The sequence below is a fragment of the Typopeltis vanoorti genome, chromosome 17, assembly GCF_054136105.1.
Source record: "Typopeltis vanoorti isolate ZY-2024b chromosome 17, IOZ_Tvanoo_1.0, whole genome shotgun sequence".
In the NCBI taxonomy this organism is placed as follows: domain Eukaryota; kingdom Metazoa; phylum Arthropoda; class Arachnida; order Uropygi; family Thelyphonidae; genus Typopeltis; species Typopeltis vanoorti.
This window is the reverse complement of record NC_143565.1, coordinates 10,466,545-10,487,941: the sequence shown is the minus strand read 5'-3', so window position 1 is coordinate 10,487,941 and position 21,397 is coordinate 10,466,545. Positions and strand designations below refer to the sequence as shown.

The 21,397-nt window shown below is 34.8% G+C and overlaps 1 protein-coding gene across 2 annotated transcripts in view; it reads left to right on the top strand.

The window, feature by feature from the left end:
- Positions 1-21,397, top strand: part of RNaseZ (ribonuclease Z) — a 336,200-nt gene that overhangs the window by 186,268 nt on the left and 128,535 nt on the right. For both annotated transcript variants that reach the window (XM_090407253.1, XM_090407252.1), the window contains one exon: positions 20,228-20,316. In XM_090407253.1, the coding sequence (XP_090263379.1) occupies positions 20,228-20,316 (89 nt within the window). The remainder of the gene's footprint in view (positions 1-20,227; positions 20,317-21,397) is intronic.

Here is a 21,397-nt window from a genome sequence, read left to right as displayed (position 1 = left end):
ATGGATTCTATTGGTTAGTGCTTTAATTATACCATATTGTTGAAAGTAGGAGAGGGGAAATTGGAAAGTTTGTAAATGTATCTACCTGCGTGATTGGATTTCCTATATATATATATATATATATACTGAAAAGGTCAAATCACCATTATTTAGGCATATTACCTTTCTGTCTAGAAAGGCTAGACTGTTATTAGTTTCTTTTTTGCATTGTAAATGGGATTCTAGGATGAAAACTATTCAAGTGACAGAGAAAAGAATAATATGCCTGGGCCTTGAGGCCAAATAGAGATACGCATTATCCACATTTTAACCATACCATATTTCTTGACGCCTAGTTTGAGACGGTCTAAATCAAGAGTTTGTTTATCAAAATATTCCATTAAAAAATTGGTGTAGGTGGTAAGAAGGGAAAACCCATTGAACTACCCTCTATCTGTTTATAAATTTTTTCCAAGAGAAATATCTGATAGCAAAGGAAAAGAGATCTGTGATATCACTAAGAAAAACTTTTTGTTTTAATGATAAGGTATCATTTAAGGGAAATTTAATGGTGGTGACCAGTGAGGTGATATCAATTTTCACTAGGATATTTCTATATTGTTAGCAATTAGATTTTCAATAGAAGTTTTAATATGGATAGAGTTTTTATGTATGATGTAGTATGGCCAGTAAGGAGGGTGGATAAAAGATTTTGCTAACTGTTTGGATAATTTATTTATAGCAAGGGGAATCAGTACTGTGGGTCTTAAGGAGGGGTATTGGATTTGTGGATTTTGGATAAGCCATAGGATTTAAGTTTTTTTTGTGATTTCCAGAGGCCATGAAGAAACTTTTTTCAGTAGACTTTTTAAGTTTTTGAGTTGAAATTTACTCAGAGAATGATATCCATTTTTCTGTTATATTCATCATCATCATCAAATTCCAGACATGTACCTTCAAGGGGGTGTACAGGATATAATAGTACTACATGAAAAATTTACATCATTACTAACTTCCTATCTACAATCTTCTTCCAAATCAGTCTGTTACTCGTCAAGACTCCAACATTATCAGATCTTATATTTCTATCGTCTAAGGCACCTTGTACCGCATCAATCCAACTATATCTTGGTCTTCCTATGGGTCGTTTCCTGCCAACCTGGCAGAGAACACTTGCTTTGCCAATCTTTCCTCGCCCATTCTGTTTAAGTGACCATACCACCTGAGATTAGATCTGCTGACACATTCATGGATGCTGCCAATGTCTAGTTCTTTCCTAACCATCCTCGTTTTTAATATGATATTGCCATTAATGCCATCTGTTCATGCCTGTAATCTTTCTCAGGACTCTCATATCTGCGGCCTCTAGTCTTTGGTCAAGAGTTTTACTTCTGACCCAGCTCTAAGATCCATAAGTTAAAACTGGTTTGAACACTGTCTTGTATACAGCTAATTTAGTGTTATGACTAATCTCCTCTTATTCCATATGAATTTATTCAGTTGACTTCCTACCATACCACCTTTGTTTACTCTGTTGTCTATTTCCATGTTTAATTTACCATCTTCACTAAAAATCGTGCCTAAGTAGCTGAAATGTTTTACTTGTTCCACAGATTCTCCATTCACAACACAGTTGACATTTTCAATGATTCTGCCTATATTCATTGTCTTTGTCTTTTTATTGCTGACCTTCATACCATATCTATTACAACAGCTATTCAATTTAGTCAGAGAATCTTGCAGACTTGTAGCGGATTTATTTAGAAGTATAACATCATCCGCATAAAGCAAAGAGCTGACATTAACATCTCCAATTTTGATATCATGTTTAATACCACTTGACTTCATAATGTGATCCATATAGATAATGAATAACAGAGGGGATAATGTACATCCTTGTCTCACACCAGATTTAACATTAAACCATCTTCCTGTACTTCCTTCAATTCTAACTGCTGACTTGCAACTCAAATAAAGACTAAGTATTGCTTGATATAATGCCCCATTGACACCATATAACTATAGAGCATTGAATAGCTTCTCTCTTTGCACCTTGTCATATGCCTTTTCCAGATGACAAAACTTAAATACTGATCTTTGTTATATTCCTATGCTTTCTCAACTATTTGTCGTAAAGTGAAGATATGATCCTGACAGCCTCTATTTGACCTGAATCCAGCTTGTTCTTCACCAAGCTTTTCTTCCACAATTCTTCTCAACCGTTTCTCAAGTATACTGGCATAAATCTTGCCAGGACCACTCAGTAGAGAAATACTCTGTAATTCTCACAATCAGTTTTATTTCCCTCTTTATATATGGATACTATTAGAGCTCTACTCCAATCATCAGGAATTCATCCCTCTGTCCAGCCCTTCTGAACTATGCAGTACTGCCACTGTGAGACTTTTATACCACCATGCTTCAGCATTTCTGGTCGAATATCATCTACTCCTGCTGCCTTTCCACATTTCAAGCCTTTGATAGCTTTTTCTACTTCAAGTACGGATATGTATTCCGGACTGTATGCCTGTTGAGTGTTTTTTACCACTGTGCTATCACTGCTTGTTTCATTTAGCAATATTTCGAAGTAATTACTCCATACTTCAAGGATATCTTTTTCTCCCCTTTTCATGTCACCTTTATCATTTGTAACTCCTTTTACAGCACTCTTTCCTCCATTTGTGAGCTTCTTCAACAACCTCCAGAATATCTTACCACTTCTTGATATTTATTTTCTATGTTCTTGCCAAAGTCCTCCCATGACCTTTGTTTAGCTAGTTTTACCCAGTGCTTTGCTTTCTTACATTTGTCTCTGTATTCTCTAAGAGCACAAGCTGACTTATTTGCCAGGAACTTTTGATATGCTTTCTTCTTTTCCTTGACTGCCTCTTTAACTTCCTGTGTCCACCATGGAGTTCTGATTTTTCTATCCTTGCAGACTACCTCACCACATGCCTCTCTGGCTGAATCAATCAGGGTTTACTTCAAGGCTTGCCACTGAATCTCCAAGGTTTGGTTCCTGTTCTCAAACTCTTTTGTTTTTTCTTCAATAATCTTTGTGTATATTAGTATACAGTTCACATCTGAGAGCTGCTCAACTTTTATTCGCTTTAAAACTTTCTTACATATTATTCTTTTCAATATGAAATTGAAAAGAATAACATGTAAGAAATCAGTTCTGGTGATGACTATACTGTCATCTTTGCTTAGCTTGAAGACACTGAATTGTCTGGATGATTGATTGCTTTTAGGAGGTGGAGATCTAGAGAGAATGCTGGTGATGTCAAGCCCAATGTTGATAGATATTTCTGAAGCCAAGTTATGAATTCTGCATTCGATGTTGAACATCTAATATTTGGTGTGGAACTGGCACTAAACCCGATGTTGAACATCAAATGCAGAATCCATAACTTGGCTCCAGAAATAGCTAACAACATTAAGCATAATGTCGCCAGAATTCTTTTGCTTGAAGCATTTGAAAGTTTATTAAACATTGCATGCATATTCATAATACGTAAAAGTATATTTAAAAGATAATTATGAGAAATACTGGAACAAGGCATATGTCCTTTGTTAATAAATTTTCTTCTGCATCGCAATTATCTTGTTTTCATATGCATGTTATTCATTGATGTGAATCAGGTTATTATCACTCAATTTTTCTAAATGCTAGTCAGTAATTTCGAATTCCTGAACATTTACAGAATCCATTTCATTTAAGCTTAACTCTTTTCCAATGTGTTTGCTATTTCTTCAACAATAGAATGCATCAGTTGGGTACTGCTTACAAAATCATTCCCACAATATAGCAATCTTTTCATTGTAATCATCTTGTTCTTCATATGTATGTTGGTTCACTGATGGTAATCAGGTCATTATTGCTCGATTCTTCTGATTGTAGATCAGTAATTCTCAAATTCCTTAACATTCACAGGATCTATTTCATTTAAGCTCAGTTCTTTTCATTTGTTAGCTATTTCTTCAACAACAGAACTGTTGGGTAAAGCTTACAATATCATTCCCACAATATGGCAGAAGTTTTTCTCCATACACCTCTCATGTTGCTTCATGTTACTTCACTTGGTGCTATTCTTTTTCAATAGAATTGTTTTATAATTTTTACAGAACTCCACCATTGTAATCAGCTTACTGCACATTGTTACTTGAATTGCCTGTTGAGAAATTCTTTTCATGTAATAAGCCTTAAAATTTGCAATTTTTCCTTGTTTCATAGGCTGTAAACTTAACATTTTATTTGGTGGTAAATGTATCACTTTTACTTTACGCAAATTATGGACTCTACAACCATGTTATAAATAATTATTTTAATTTCCTGACGTTTCAACCTTCATATTAAGGTCATCATCTGGAGTATACATATATATACAGAAACAAGCTAAATTACATTTCACACAGTATGCTGAAGAGACAATGATTTGATCAATGGTTATTCTACTGACCTGACCTCTAGTGAAATTAAAATAAAATTACAATAAATAAATGAAATAAAATAAATTAACTACATCAAAGCTGTATTCTATTTAAGATAACATCAGAGGACCATTTTTTTCATATAGATAGTTTTGTTATAGTAAAAATGTCCTAATTTAACATGACAATTGTTATATTAGATTTAGGATCCTGGATTACCTATGGTCCTATTTATAATTAACTTTTAGGGAGAAAGGTTAAGTGGGTAGAATATGTGCCTTCCATGTGCTTGGGATTTTTAGACCATCATTATTGTTAAGATTAGGATGATTGATAAGAATCTCACAGGCCTCCTTAAATTTACGTCCATACCATGTTTTGGTGTGATGTAAATAACTGGTGCTTTTCCAGTCAATTCTGTGTAAAGTGTTCAGGGCATGATCAGAAAGAGCAACCTCACCATAGTTATTATATTTAATGTGTCGTTTATGTTCCTTTTGTCTGATAGGAATTGTGTGTCCTGTTTCCCCTGTATAGGGCAAATTACAGGTGCAATGAATACAGTATAATCTATGGTGGGCCCATGGAGGATGAGTTTAGTAAGTTCTCTAATTTTGCAGGAGGTTTAAAGGTGGCTTTAAGGTTGTATTTTTGTAGTATTCTGTTTATTTTATCTGATATCCCTTTAATGCATGGAATGGTTATAGTTTTATTGTAGTCTTGTTTATTTTTGTTTATAAGTGAGGTCTTGTACAGAATTTTGTTGGTAGTATTTTGGCTGAACCATTTTTTAGGAAGGTATTGCTGATAACTTTTAATTCATCTTTAAGTGCTTGTTCATTGGAGCAAATCTTTAAAGCGCTTTTTTTTTTTTTTTTTTTTTTTTTTTTTTTTTTTTTTTTTTTTTGGTGTTGGTAGGAGTTTATGTATATATATATATATATTGGCTAGTATGTGTCAGTTTCTGCTTTTCAATCTCAATTGTGAATTGTATGCATTTGTGTTGTTTGTTTAACCTTTTTTACTATGCGAGCTACTTTTCTATAAAAAGTTATTAGGCGATCTACTCTCTTATATAGATTACGTTCCCCCAACCTAATATCTGATTATGTACAAATAAACAACTAAAAAAAATACACAACTAAAAACTTTATTTGTGTATTTAAAAATTTATTTATCACTTTTAATTATTTTAATACAACAAAAGAGGAAAAAAACAAATATCTTGGAATAAAATATTTATTTCTCTATTTTGGAAAACCAAAGGTAGAAATAACAACAGATTGATTACAAACTCACAAGTTACAGGAAATGCTGGTTAATTAACATAAAAAAAAAAAAAAAGTTAATGTGAAATTTGTCATTGTTTGTACCTCGCAATATTTTCATAGTCAGTTGATATGAAGAAGTGGCCAATCGCAGACAATCATCCAAATGATCATTTGTAATTTGGTTTCTTAATTGATTTTTTATGACTGTCATATTTGAAAAAGTGGATTCTGACAAGTATGTCGATCCGAAACACGACAGAATTTTTCGCACAGTATCAGTTAATATTGGGAATTTTTCATGTGCATACTTCCAAATGACTTCATTGTTTATTGATTTTAAATGTAAACTATTCTGAATGGTTATTATTTCAAGTTCTACTTCAGCTTGGTTTATATCAAACAGCCCACTAATTTTATTTGAAATTTCTGTGATGTTCAAGTTTTCTTGAAATGGATTATTGATAAAAGATACAATCATTTCAGTTTTATTAAAATCTTTAAATCTTGAATTTATTTCTTCCTCAACTAATTCTATTTCACGAATAAATTATTTTAAATCATAGCGAAGCATTTCTTGATTTTGTTCAAAAAATTTAATAAATATAGGAGATGTCTAAATTTGCGGTCATTTATATTTTTCTTTAATAAAAGTAAGTATTGTTAGAAAGTTTTTATTGAATTTAACATGTCAATTAAATTTTTATCTCTACCTTGTAACTCTAAATTTAAATTGCTTAATTTCGTACAGAAATCTACTAAAAATGAAAAGTGTAACAACCATCTTTTATCACTCGATTGTGGATATCTCCTTTTTCATCAAGAAAATTTTTTATATCGTTAATTAATACAAGAAATCTTTCTAAAAATTGACTTCTGCTGAGCCAGCGAACATTATTGTGCAACAGAAGTTCCCTATCATCATCTGCCTGTAATTTAAATAACTGCCATTGCAGGGATTTTCCTCGAACAATTTTAAATGTAATATCCAAAACATCTTTTGTGTTTAAACTTTTACTACACAGTACTTGTTGGTGAATAATACAGTGGTATGTTAAAAAATCTGGATATTTGTCATCGTTTTTACATAATGAAATGAAGTCTGATTTATTACCTGTCATTGCAGGAGCACCATCACTGATGGTGCTCCTGCAATGTAATAGACACAAGTTTAAAAAGCAGAAGTTTGTGTTGTTTCACAAATTCATCAAATGCCAAAAAAATGTCTTCTCCCCTAGTCCTTCCCAATAATGGTATAATTTTCAAAAGTTCTTCTTTACTTGAATAATCTTGAAATACCATGCGAATAAATACCATTAACTGAGCAATATCAGTGAAGTCGTTTGATTCATCAAATTGTAATGAAAACGCAACACACTGGTGAATGTCTGACATTAACCTGGCCTGGAAACATTTCTCCAGCAATTGGAACTCTTCCTTTCGGCAATTTGAAGCCTTGTCTGCGGCCTAGAAGTAGTCTCTCTTTAGCGAAGTCTTGAACCAAGAAGCTCCTTTCTGGAAGCGGGAAACTCCTCTCTCAAGCAACGTGGATCCGGGTAGTCTCTGGACCGGGCGGCCTCCTCTCTGACAGCAATTCTGGAACCAGGGCCCCTTCTGCTTGCTTCAGTCCCTTTTTATTAGGCCTCCTCTCAGACCTCGCATGAAGTTTGGCAACCCCTAAAGAATCACTATGAGTCTTTCATCTTAAGTTTCAAGTTCGGCATGCCTTTTTGTTCTCCTCCGCTTTCTTTTGATTCTAAGTTGCCAGTCATCGGAAAGTTGTTTGAACTCTTTATGACTGACTTCGGATATGTTTACACTTAGAGCCTGCAAGCCTTTCTCATACATACAAGTTTCAATAACAATCTTTCTAATGCTGCCATGTACGGCTTCGGTGACAAAAACGTTGCCTTTGTTTTTAACACTCTAACATATTCTTATTAAAGCAGTATATACAGTTAGCTTCAAAAGAGTTATTTACAAAAACATCTACCAAGACAAACAAAAGTTTATTTTTTTACAATATTCACATGGGACTTAACCTAAGTAAAAAATCGATGTAATGTGCTTTGGAATATTTAATATTTAAGCTACAATCGAGTTTTTACACTTTGCTTATAATCGTATTTACTCGGCTCGCTGTTTGACTTGTGTGTGGAGCCAGACCCAGAGGTGGTGATACTAAGGTGTAAGTAATGGAGAAGTCATATTTACCTATACGAGTTGCCAAAAGGTGTCTCACCTTATTATTGAATTACTCTGGATTTAGAGAAAGACGTTGGAAGTTTTTTTTCCACTTGATTAGACTATAATAAATTTAGTTTAATCCTTTATCCAGTAAGCAAACAATGAGGTGAGACACCTTTTGACAACTTGTATACTTAAATATGACTTCTCCATTACTTCCACCTTAGTATCACCACCTCTGGGTCTGGCTCCCACTGACAAGACCTCAATAAAGGTCGAAACCGGTCTGGGTAGTGGCCCTTCCCTTAATGCGTAGCATTATACATGTCTGCAAGGAGATGTGCTTTGCATTATGGGAGATACTAAGACAAGTGATGAGAGCTTGTCTTCCACCTTTACCACGAGTTGCCTCAGTCCTGAAGATACTTCGGGTGCAAACTTTGTTTGCTTACTCTTGGATAAAGGATTAAACTAAATTTATTATAGTCTAACCAAGTGAAAAAAATTTCCAAAGATATTTTAAGTTCAGTGGAGAGAGCTGTATCATTAGAACAAATAGCCCTACCCCTATGTGTAAGTGTTTTAAGAATGCCATACTGTTGGGCTGGATGATGATGTGATTGTTTATGTAAATATCTTCCTCTGTGTGTGTGTGGGGGGGGGGGGTTCTATAAATGGAAATAGATAGTGAACCATCTGAAAGCCAGGTGACTAACGTGTCAAGAAAAGGTAAACAGTTATTAGATTATTTTTCTACTGGGAATTTAATTTTGGGGTGTTGACTATTGAGGTAGGTAACAAAAGAATCCAGTGTGTCTTTTCCATAGGACCAAATGGCAAACACATCATCAAAGATAGCATCATTTTGTTACCTATATTATGGCAAGTTTGGACGAAGACTATGCTTTGGACACCTTTTCACAGAGGATTAGATGGTAGAAAATGAATGTGCTTTATAGAAGTCAGTACAAGTCAGAAAGATTATTTTTAGAGTCAGCAATGGCTATGAAGCATTCTCCTAACCTGAACAAGTATGGTTGAATTAATTTGCCAAAAATTTGGAGACTGTTATTTGAAGATCAACTGCTACATAGCTGTAAATACTACTTTTTTATGACATTAGAGGTTGCCAAATTAGAACTTTAGATCTTTTGTCCATTAAAATTCGAATTGTTTGACTTACTCATTGTTAACTGTAACATGTAATGTACTCTGAAGAAGCTGGTTTGACATCCAACAAAACATAAGCCAGTTAATAAACATCTTTTTATTTACTTAAATATAAAGAGCTAGTAAGCTATACACTTTGGTATTATGGTCTAGCTACTCACTGATGAAGCCTCAAAAAAGGCTGAAACTGGTCTGGGTAGTGACCTCCCTCCATAATGTAATAACAGCATACATTTCCTAGGAAATGTGTTTTTACATTATGGAAAATACCTAAGAATAGCGATCTGAACTTTCCCCACCTTTGCAACGAGTTGTCTGATATTGTACTATGTACTAGGGTCACTTGCATTAGCTCACTCTAGTGATCGCCGATACTTTATAGTTTACTATATTCGGCATGAAACTCTCTGATTCCAATCTTTGAGTTTCTTATTCAGTTTTAAAACAATGTGGATTTTATATCCCCTTAATTTAAAATATCTTTTTATTTTTTTTTTATAATTTAGCTGGTTTGGTGTTGTAATACTGTTAAAATAAGTTATGAATAATGTTCAATACCCAAGCTTGTCTGTTAGGCTTTCAGATATAATGTTTCTGTCTTCTAAGGTCACATTTTACTATATCAATTTACCTCGATCTTGGTCTTCCTCTGAGTATTTTTTCCTGTCATCCTGGCAAAATACATTTGTTTTGCCAATATTTCCTCTCACATTTTGTTAAAATGACCATACCACCTGAGATTAGCTCTGTTTACACACTCCTGAATAACAAGTTCTTCATAATATCATAATAGTTTTTAATCTGATACTTTCTTTGCCAATTGTTAACTCCCATAATCTTTTTCAGGACTCTCATATCTCTGATTTAAAGTTTTTGATCAAGTGCTTTATTTCTAACCTAGCTCTCAGATCCATAACTTTAAAACTGGTTTGAACACTATCTTGTATACAGCTACTTGAATGTTTAGAGTAGTTTCTCTCCTATTCCATATTAATTTATTCAGTTGACTTCCTACCATACCAGCTTTGCTAATTCTATTGTCTGTTTCCATATTTAATTTCCCACCTTCCCTAAAAATTGTGTCTGAGTGGCTGAAATGTTTCATCTGTTCTACGAGTTCAATGCCTATTTTCATACCAAATTTATTACAGCAGTTATTCAATTTAGTCACAGAATCCTGGAGACTTGAACTGGAATTATTTAGAAGTATAATGCTGGCCTGGTTGGTCGAGTGGTTAGCATATCCACTCTCCAGCCAAATGGCTGCAGGTTCAAATCTCTCCATGGATGTTTGTGATTGTTTGTGAAATACTAGTGGTGGTGGATGGTAGATTGTTTTGGTGTAGATCAGGGCTGTCCAAACCACCCCTGCCGGCCGGATGCAACCCACAGTGCGATTTTGTGCAGCTCGCCTGTGTGTTTTTTATTTTCACAAGCGAAAAAATAAAAGAATTTGAATCGAATGCATATTATATATTTTAATTCTATCGCTAATCGATAATCTCAATGTTGGTAATTTTATTGGTCTTGTCGTTAAGGACTCTGTCCTTAAAGCCAAGGCTGGCGCAGGAAATAAATTTGTCTGAGTGAATGTCTTATAGAGATCAGGGAATAGGTATTTTCTGGGGGCCCAAAATTTAGAAATTGTCAGGTAAGCAGTAAGATCATATACTCAGTGCTAGGCAGACGATTTAGGGATATATAAAGGTTAAAGATAGCAGACAGAGGCCAACATATATAATAAGGTAAGGGAAGGGGTAGTGATCATTAAATCAAGATAGCATTATACAAATGAAAAATAAAAACCAGACACATAACAGGTTGGAGAACCCTGATGTAGATGATGTGGTTCGCTGTAGTTGGTGGATACAGAGAGTTGTGCCATCCTTCGATGGGTCTTTGGACTCCCTGGAGGTGTTACGTAATAATAATATCATCTGCATAAAATAGAGAGTTGAGATTAACATCTCTAATTTGTATGTGAAGTTTAATACCACTTTCCTTACTAATATGATTCATATAGGCAATGAATAACAGTGGAAATAATATACACTCTTGTGTCACGTGACTCAAACCATCATCTTGTACCTCCTTCAATTCTAACTGTTGACTTACAACTCAGATATAGACTATTTATTGCCCAATATTCATCCCATTTACACCATATAACTGCAGTATTTTGGATAGCTTTTCTCTTGCCACCTTTTCATATGCCTCTTCTAGATCTACCAAGTTTAAGTACATATCCTTGTCATTTTCCCATGCCATGATTTCTCAACTAGTTGTCATAAAGTGAAAATCTAATCTTGACAACATCTATTTGGTCAGAATCCAGCTTGTTCTTCTCCAAGCTTTCCTTCCATAATCTTTCTTAGCCATTTCTCAAGTACACTTTCATAAATCTTATCAAGAACACTCAGTAGGGAAATACTTCTGTAATTCTCATATTCAGTTTTATTTCTCATTTTATAGATGGGTATTATGAGTGAGAGCTCTACTTGAATCATCTTGAATTCGACCTTTTGATCAGGCCTTCTGAATTATTCAGTGTAGCCACTGTAAAACTTTTATACCTTCATATTTGAGCATTTCTGGTTGAATATAATCTATTCTACTTGCCTTTCTACATTTCACATTTTTGGTGGCTTTTGTTTTATTCCAACAATTGATATATATATTCCTGATTGCATTTTAGTTGAGTGTTTTCTACTACCATGCTGTCACTGCTTTTTTCATTTCGGTCATTTAAAGTAATCACTCAAGACATCTAAGATATCTTTATATTTAGTTGTGATGTCACCATTGTCATCTTTAATTCCTTTTGTAGTACTCTTTCCTCCATTTCTGAACTCTTTCAATAGCCTCCAGAATATTATTTTCTATTTTCTTACCAAAGGCTTTCAATGACTTCTGTTTTTTGCTTTATATTCTTATATTTTTCTCTGCGTTTTCTCAGAGCACAAGCTGACTTACTTGTCAGGAACTTTCAGTATACACTTTCTTCTTTTCTTTGCCTGCCTCTTTAGCTTTCTGTGTCCACCTTTTTTTCTATCCTTGCAGATCACCACGTGCCTCTCTGGCTGTGTCAGGCAAGGTTTTCTTCAGAGTAAGTGTTTTATTTTTTTCTTAAATGTTTGTTTATTTCATTTTTCAGTTCACCTCTAAAAGCTGTTTAACTTTGTGCAAGAAAATTTTAAAAAGAATCTCTTCTTTTCAATATGACATTGGTGTCAAGGCTATCAGATGGAAAGACATGCTGTTAAAGTGCTCCTGAAAGATTTGTGATTTTTGTTGATTTATTAAGTGTTTTCTTAGATTTAATTGTGTATTTTTATTATATTATAGTTTTTAGTAATTATTGTGCTACAGCATTTTATAACATAATTGCAGAAATATTATTCATTTTTACTAATCTTAAAAATGGCATCAAAAATTCGTAACAAGGCAGCGTCTAAAGCTCAAGTTGTTGCTACTGAGGAGAACGTTTGTCCTGATGAACAAAAGTACTTCTGCAGTGATGATAGTAATTTATCTGAGGATAAGTTGACATTAGAAATATCTTGATTAAAAGAAACTATTAGAAAATCGACCAGGTAATTGAAAAGTGTGAAAAAATGTTTGACTAAACTTAGACAGGATAAGAAAAAGGATCAGAACAGGCAGGAAAGTACTGAACATGTTAATCAAAATATTAATAATAAGGTAAGTCAGATAAAATCTAAGAAAAAAGAGGTGATATGGTATGGTGACTCAATTTTAAAATTTGTGCTTGCAGAGGGAGTTACCACTTCTAGTATTCCCTGGAATTCGCCTGTGTAGCTCAGTGGAAGTGGTGCTTGCGTCCTCTGCGCTTGGTTGCTCGGAATGAGACTTAGGTTCAAGTCTAGTCACCAACTGGAGGAACTTTTTCTAAGCCTATTTTCGACCGATTCCCGAGTTAGTCGATCTCTGGCACGGGCAAGCGGGTTTTTCCTCCCGTAAACTCAAGAAAATCAACCGTAGTACCCACATTATCTTCATCGGTGGCTGCCTATAATTAGTGATAGACATGGGCCAGCTATCTCTGATTGGCTACCGGTGGAGATTGAACTGCCCACTCAGTCTCCAAAAGCTAGATAGGGTATAAAGGCCTCGCCTACTCCCTATAAGGGAATAAAAGACGTTAGCTGAATTTTTTTTGTTTTATTTAGTATTCCCTGGGAGAAAAAGCCAAAAAAGAAAAGTAAAAGAGATGGTAGTTCTGGTAGGTACTAATAATGTAAGTAGTGACAAATACAGTATGAGAGAAGATATGAAAGGTCTTTTGGAAGAAGTGATAAAGAAATGTGAGAGAGTAAAAATTGTAGGATTACTACACAGATACGACAGTACTGAGTTAAGAAGGAAGGCGATGATAGCAAATGATTTCACACACAGGCTTTGTAGAAGATATGGATGCAAGTTTTTAGATGTGTGTGGTGTGTTTTGATGGCAGTAAAGACTTGTATAAGAAGAATGACTTGCACTTGAATTCATTTGGCATCAAAAGCCTGGAGAAGTTACTTCTTGGTATGAGACCTAATGCAGGGAGTCAGGGAAACTAGATCATCAAGGGAGGAATGGGAAAAATGTGTGTGAAAGTTCAGCTATGATATGCAAACGTGTAAAGATATGAATGTCTTCGAAAATGATTATGTATGTCACGGAAGGGTAGAAAAATATGCTTTGGGTTTGAACCTTTTAAGTATGTCTGAAGAGGAAAAGAGAAAATTCTAGAACAAGAACCAAATAGATTGCATATCTAATTATAAGAATAGGCTAGGTGGTAATTTATTATGTCTATACACAAATGCCAGGAGCATTAGAAAGAAATGGGATTGAGTTCATTGCTTTGTTACATACAATGTGGCCTAAGATTGTTGGCATTAGGCTATCAGAATCAGACATGGTAAGTGGGAATGAGTATAATGGGCATACTATTTTTAGGAATGATAGAAGAGATAAGAGAGAAGGAGGAGTGCTACTAATGATATCAAATGACTTAAGTCCAGTTAGGGTAGGAAACACAAGAAAACAATGATGATAAAAATGTCCCATGTAGCAGTAAGTTTGAGTCTATCTGGTGTGAGGTGTAGGTTAATAGAATGAAATATATGGTGGGGTGTTGCTACAGACCTGGTGGCTCAGTTGCAAGGGACAAAGAAATTTATTGAATTGTTTGTTGCGAGACAACTTTCTCAAACAGCATGTGAAAGAAGGAACTCAAGGTCAAAGAGTGTTGGATTTGCTCATAATGTCGGAATGGCTATTTTACCACCAATTGGTGACAGTGATCATGCTGTACTTTTTTGGAAGTATCTAATTGTATTGATGCTCTTATTAAAACCGGTTACATGCTGAACTACAAAGCTTGAAATCATGATGAACGTGGGAGAATACTATCTTTAGTTCCATGGTATCAGTTATTGAATGGGAAAAATGTGAGCAGTGCAGGGGAATCTGAAAGAGTGCTTAAATGAGGCAGTATCTGAATGTGTCGCTAGTGTTCAAAGAATAAATAGGTTGGGAGTGAAATGGATGTGCAACCTTAAAAGCAAGAGATCCACAAGAAGAAAATGATGATGATGTGGAAAGAATATTGTGAGAATAAGAGTGAGAGGAGTTATGAAATATATAAAGCTCAGCCCAGAAAAGTAAAAAGTATTGTGAGGAAAGCTAAACTGGAATATGAAAAGAAATTGGCCATACAAGCTAAAGATAATCCACAAGAATTTTATCATTATGCCATAAGCAAAAGAAAGAATGAATGTGAAAGAATAACTTTACTGAATGTAGATGGTACTCGAGTGTCGGAAGCTAATGAGATTGTTCACTTAATGAGTGCTCACTTTGCTAAGATATACCAACCAGGTTATGTAACATGATGCATAGTGCTACTGCTACATTGGATGAAGAGTTAGAGGTTCAACAATGTTATGGCCGAGTTGGATAAAGGGAATGGATACACTATGATAATGTTGCTATGGCATTTGATAGAATATTACAGGAAAGAAAGCTGTTTCATAAACTGGAGAATATGGGATATAAATTCTTGACTTGGATCAGGGGATGGTTGACAGACAGATATCAAAAAGTGGTATATGGTGGGTGTGAATCTGCCAAATTTATGGTGACCAGTGGTGTACCTCAGGGTTCAGTCCTTGGGCCATTATTGTTCAATCTGTACATTAATGACATTAGGCAGAAGCTAACATCAGATGTGCAATTGTTTGCCAATGATGCTAAATCAGGGATGCTACTGATATTTAGCAATTACAAAATGATTTGAATAGACTGGAAATTTGGGCAAACAAAAATGGCCATCAGTTTAATGCTAGTAAGTATAAAGTTATGCACTATGGCATGATTAGAGTTCCAAATGCATGTTATACTATAAACTGAAGAGGCAAGGGATCTTGGTGTATTGGTGGAGAGGAATTTAAAGTTCAAAGGTCACATAGCAAAAGTTGCAAATACAACTCAGAGGATATTTGCGATGTTGAAGCAGACCTTGACATTTAAGGATAAGGAAGTCATTTTGCCTCTTTATAAGGCTTTGATAAGACCACACGTGGATTATTGTGCACAGATTTGGTCTCCCGGGTTCCAAGGGGATAAAGAAGCTATGGAAAGGTTGCAAAGAAGAATTACAAAGATTATCCAGATTATGGGATTTTGATTATGAGGACAGATTGCGAGTATGTGGATTGCAGAATCTGGTTAACAGGAGAAAGAGGAATGATATGATACAGGTCTGTAAACTTTTGAATGGGTATTATAGGATATCAACTAATGAAATTTTTTGTTATATGGAAGGTGTGGGAGAGAACACAGGGGCATCCATGGAAGTTAAGTTTGTTCACTGTCAAGACTGGGGTAAAAGTAAGGTTTTTCTCCCAGAGAGTAGTGAGTGAGTGGAATCATTTGCCATTAGTGTGAATGAATTTAAGGGAAGATATGATAGCTGGTTTGGGTGATTTATAGTTTCCCTCGATGAGTCTTTGACTCCCTGAAGGTCTCAGATAGTAATAATAATAATAATATTCAATTTTATCCTGCTCAAAACTAAATGGTGATCACTTCGAATTTCAAATCCTCTGTAAACTCATGCAGATGCTTAAGGATCAAGGCAGGATAACTGGGAGGAGACTTCTACATGGCCTTTTGGAGAATGCAGAGAACTGACCAAGGCTTCTGACCTGATGTCCAATCCTCACCTTCTTAAGGTGCACCCTATTGAGTATCTACCTGAATACTGAATGAATGATGATGGGCTGACAATTTGGGATTTAGCCAACCAAATTGTATTCTTATTGTCTTAAACCATACTTCAAAATGATGGTGCAACATAATGGAATTTCGTGCAAGCTGGGGCATTTCTTGGTTAAACAAGCCCCCCCCCCCCAGTTTTGTTTTTTTCAGGCAACCAGGGCGAACAGCTAAAATTCAGCTACTGGAACAAAACCCAACAAACATCGGCAGAGATCAAGATTGTTGCCATCAGCATAAGAAGTAATAATGGAAAAGAAATGGAACTAGCAGAAGAATTAGATAAATGCCAGATTGAGATAATAGGTGTTGCCGAAACAAAGAAGGCAAAAACAGGTATGATCTTTCTAAGTAACAAATACAAAATGCTATCTTCAGGAAATATGGAGGAGACCTCCACATGGCCTTTTGGAGAATGTGGAGAACTGACCATGCTTCTCACCTGATGAACAATCTTCACTTACTTGTGATGCATGTCATTGGGTATCTATCTGGATACTGAACTAACGATGATGGGCTGACAATTTGGGATTTAGCCCACCAAATTGTATTCTTATTGACTTAAACCATACCTCAAATTGATGTTGCCGGATGATGGAATTTCATGCCGGCAACATCATTTGGGGTGTCTCTCAGTTAAACAAGCTCCCATTGTTTTCATCGTGGAACCAGGTTGAACTGCGAAAAATCAGCTGCTGAAGCAAACCACAACTCAACATCAGCAGAGGTCAAGATTGGTGTCCTCAACATAAGAAGCATCAATGGAAAAGAAATGGAACTAGCAGATAAACTGGTAAGTACCAGATTGACATGATAGGTGTTACTGAAACAAAACAGACAAGAACAGGTGAGATCTTTCTAAGCAACAAATTTATATTCAGGAAATAACAATCAAGGAAAAGAAGGACAAGCTATAATATTAAACACAAAATATGAGGCTAGTCTTCTTGAATGGCAGGCAACATCAAGTAGAGTGATGTGGGCAAATATCAAAATGAGGAACTGGACAATGAGACTTATTTGTGCCTATGGTCTCCCACAAACGGTTCTACTAAGGTAGAAGTGGAGGAAATTTTTGAGGCTTTAGAGAAAGCAACTGACACAATGAAAAAGGAAAAGTTGGTCCTTGTTGGAGATCTAAATAGCAGAGTAGGAAATGATTACCAGAGATATAACAATGTTTTGGGAAAATTTGGAGAAACGAGCAAAGCTAATAATAATGGGAAGTACCTGCTAGATTTCTGCTCAGGACATGGACTAGTTATTACTAACACCATGTTCCAACATAAAAATGTGCACAAATCCACTTGGAGAGAAGAAGCAAGAAATTAAAAAAGTCTCATTCACTATATTATTGTCGACAGTAATGTTTTCCCACTGGTTCAGGACACGAGTATACAGAGGATTTGAAATAGGAAGCGATCACCTTTAGTGTTGAGCAGGATAAAACTGAACCTCAGATTGAAAAGAAGGGTGTGTAAGAAAGTTTTGAAACAAATCAAAGTTGAACAGCTTTTTATCATTTGTATTCTGGTTTCTCGATTATTTAACAGTTGTGAAGTTATAAAAACATCTAATATGTGTAATTAATTGTCAATAAGCTTTTGTTGTGCTAAATTTTATATACCATTACCCCTGATGATGTAAGTCTTATGACGAACGAAACTTGTCGGGTTTTTTAATTGTTTATTTTTAATAAACTCTTTATAACTGTTAAATAATCGAGAAACCAGAAGTTATGTGAAGTTATAAAACCATCTAATATGTGATCTCAATGTTTTAACTCTATTTTATGTAACTCTGAGAGCCTCCATAGTTTGGTTAGTATATCATCAATGCCCTTTAGTTGAAATGACCTCAGTTTGGATCTCTGATGTCTTTATTGGGACTTTTTAAATGAAGGTAAGTTAGAGAGACTCATATGGAGGAGCAAGGATTTTTTTCAGGTTATTCAGTTTTTTCATCCTACAAAAAACAGGTAAACTAACCAGAATATGCAATTTTTGACAATAGTAGACAATGCAGATAGGATTAACTGCTCTATTGTATGCAGTAATAGAGTTTCTAAGAAGCCAAGTTCTATGGCAGTGACAGGTCATTGAGCCTACATGAAAGGAATATAGTAAGTTAGCATTATATAACTCTGATCCTGACGAAGCAATAAGCGAATATTATTTTGTGGATATACCAAGTAATTCACTACAACTGATTTTTGACCATTCCCTCCTTCCTCGAAAGATTGGTGAAATATAGTATGTTTAATACCATGGATAAGCTAAGAATTGAATAATCTGGGAATGCTGCTCTAATGACCGAGCATGCAGATTTTTTAAAAGTTACTGCAGCCCTCCAATAAGTAAGGTTTGGTGGGTTTGGTGTTGGCCTCACAAATATGACAAAAATCATCTACTCTCATATAGATTTGGTTTCTATTTATGTATATATATAAATGGGAGCCAAACCATTATATATAACATTTGTTGCTATTGAGATTGGGTGGGATGCTGGAGTGAAAAAAAAAAGGTCTGAATTATCCCTCATATTGCATAAGATAATAGCGATCGATTAGTTCTGATTTTTACACATCTCCTGAGAGTTGAAATGATTAGACACTCATCTTGTACATTACTTCTCAAACATATTGCTAGATGTAGGTGAGAAATGAATTCCATCAACCCAGTGTGAAACCCTACTGATGTGGCTTTAAAAAAGTTCCATATTCAGCTCTAGAGCAAGGTTTCTGGATTATCTCAGCTGCACCCCACCCCCCATGGTGTTAATCTTCATGAACTTTTTTGGAAATGTTATCTTTTCAGGGACAGAATTCACTTCAAAAAAATTGTCTATCATATGAAGTTAATATCAGTCAGCCTTCAGTGCCATAACACCTTTCCCAAGATTGATGTGTATTATGACACACACACACTTAAAATAGTAACCACTTCCCTATCCACAAAACATTCACTTATATGTAGTGTGTGTCATATATCCTGTTCAAAAATATAACCAGCCAGTTTTATGAACCAGCATCTAATCTGTACCTAATGTTTTGTTCAAAAATGAACTGCCCATCATATTTTCCCGCAGGTTAGTATGTATATATATCTGACCTGTGTGAAAATTAGATTGATATACTGTATATACGTGTGCGAGTGTGTACATGTTACATATACACTCTCTCATCAGCAAAGAAACGGTGCCATCTGTCACCAAAACACACCCTTCATATCCAGTTCAGAAACATAATGCTTACACACTCCAAATTCTCCACTGTATGACTTCATAATTGCTCACTACCTTTCCAAACCCTTTCCAGCTCTCTCCTTTACCTCTTTCTCCCCTTCCTGCATGGTCATATGTGACCATCAGTAGCACTCTGTCTGACCATATTACTCAAGTAAAACTTCTAGTGTGTTTTTCTCTTTGTATCCAAATTCCATTAAAATAAGCAGGGCCTTTAGTTTGAACAATATGGTTTCAAATAACTTCTAGAATGCCAGGAACCTTTATAAAATCTTTGATGTGAAGGTTAGTTAGCCTGTATTATACAGAAACTGTACAGGCTGATATCTGTCAGTAGTTCCTTGACCTTAGCATGTTAAAAAGATGATAAACTAAGCAATGGCAGACTAAACTCTGCTGCTTACAGTTCACCACAAAATGTTAATAACAACACGCATTGCATCTACCCAATTTGAACCTTGATCACAATTTTAAATTTGATTTTACAGTTATGGTAAAGAATTATGATTATTAAACTAATAATATCCAAGTTAAAATTATAACTAACTCTTCATAGGTGATTTTTTGTAACTCTTAATTATATTTGATTTATTTTGAATTTCTTTAAATCCTGACAGCTAAAGCATGTTTTGCTTATTATTTTATTTTTATTTTTTTAACAGCCTTTAAACTCATTCCCAGAGCACCTTCAAGTTATTCAGGCTGACAACTTAGTTAAATTTTGGTTAAGACCTTTGGATGGATTTGACATGTAAGATTAAAATATATGTATAAAAAACATTTGCTTGATTTTATGTAAAAGAGAAACTTTGATTTTATGTTTAGAGACAGGCTACTTCCTCTCTGAAACAGAATTTGGAAATACATATAATTGAGCATTGTCCTAAAATTGAAATACATTGTGAAAATAAACATGAGCATACACTTAACACTTCAGTGTTAAGACCCAGAGGGAGACCAAGATATAGGTGGACCGATACAGTAAAAAGTTCCTTAGAAGACAGAAATATAAGATCTGATCTTGACAGATAACAGATTGATTTGGAAGAATATTGTTGATAGGAAGTTAGTAATGATTTAAGTTTTTCATGTAGTACTATCGCAATATTGCCAGCTTGGTTGGCTGAGTGGTTAGAATATCCACTCTCCAGCCAAAAGGCTGTGGGTTTGAATCTCACCGTGGACATGGATGTTTGTGATTGTCTGTGGAAATACTAATGGTGGTGGTCAGTAGATGGCGTTGGTGTAGATGATGCAGTTCGCTGTAGTTGGTGGATTGAGTGGCAAAGACAGAGTTGTTGATTCCCTCGATGAGTGAGTCTTTGGACTCCTTGGAGGTGTCACATAATAATAATAATAATATCCTGTACACTCTTTGAGGGGTACATATCAGGAATTTGATGATGATGAATTGAACGTGTTCTAGACATGTTTAAAACTTCACAACTTACACATGTAACAAAAAATATTGATTAAAATTCTATATACTTTTTGTTAGAATAATTCTATATACTTTTTGTTTTGAAAGTTTTTAAAAAAAGTCTAATTGGTTCCTTTTTCTGTTGCATCACGAATTTATAGGGTCATTATCTTAATTTCTGATAGTAGTATGTAAGTATTGGCTGGATGTATCTGAATTTTTTTTAATGTGAATTTCCTCCACGAAAGTTTGTAAAACCTATTATATATTTTAGTATTGTGGGTGAGCTAAAGGTTAAATAATACAGAAATCCTTCTTTTAAAGACCAAAAATAAGGCACTTTTCAAATTATTTCAGCTTCTAGTAAACAAGATGATGGTCTCATACTAGGCAGTAAAAATTGTGTACCACA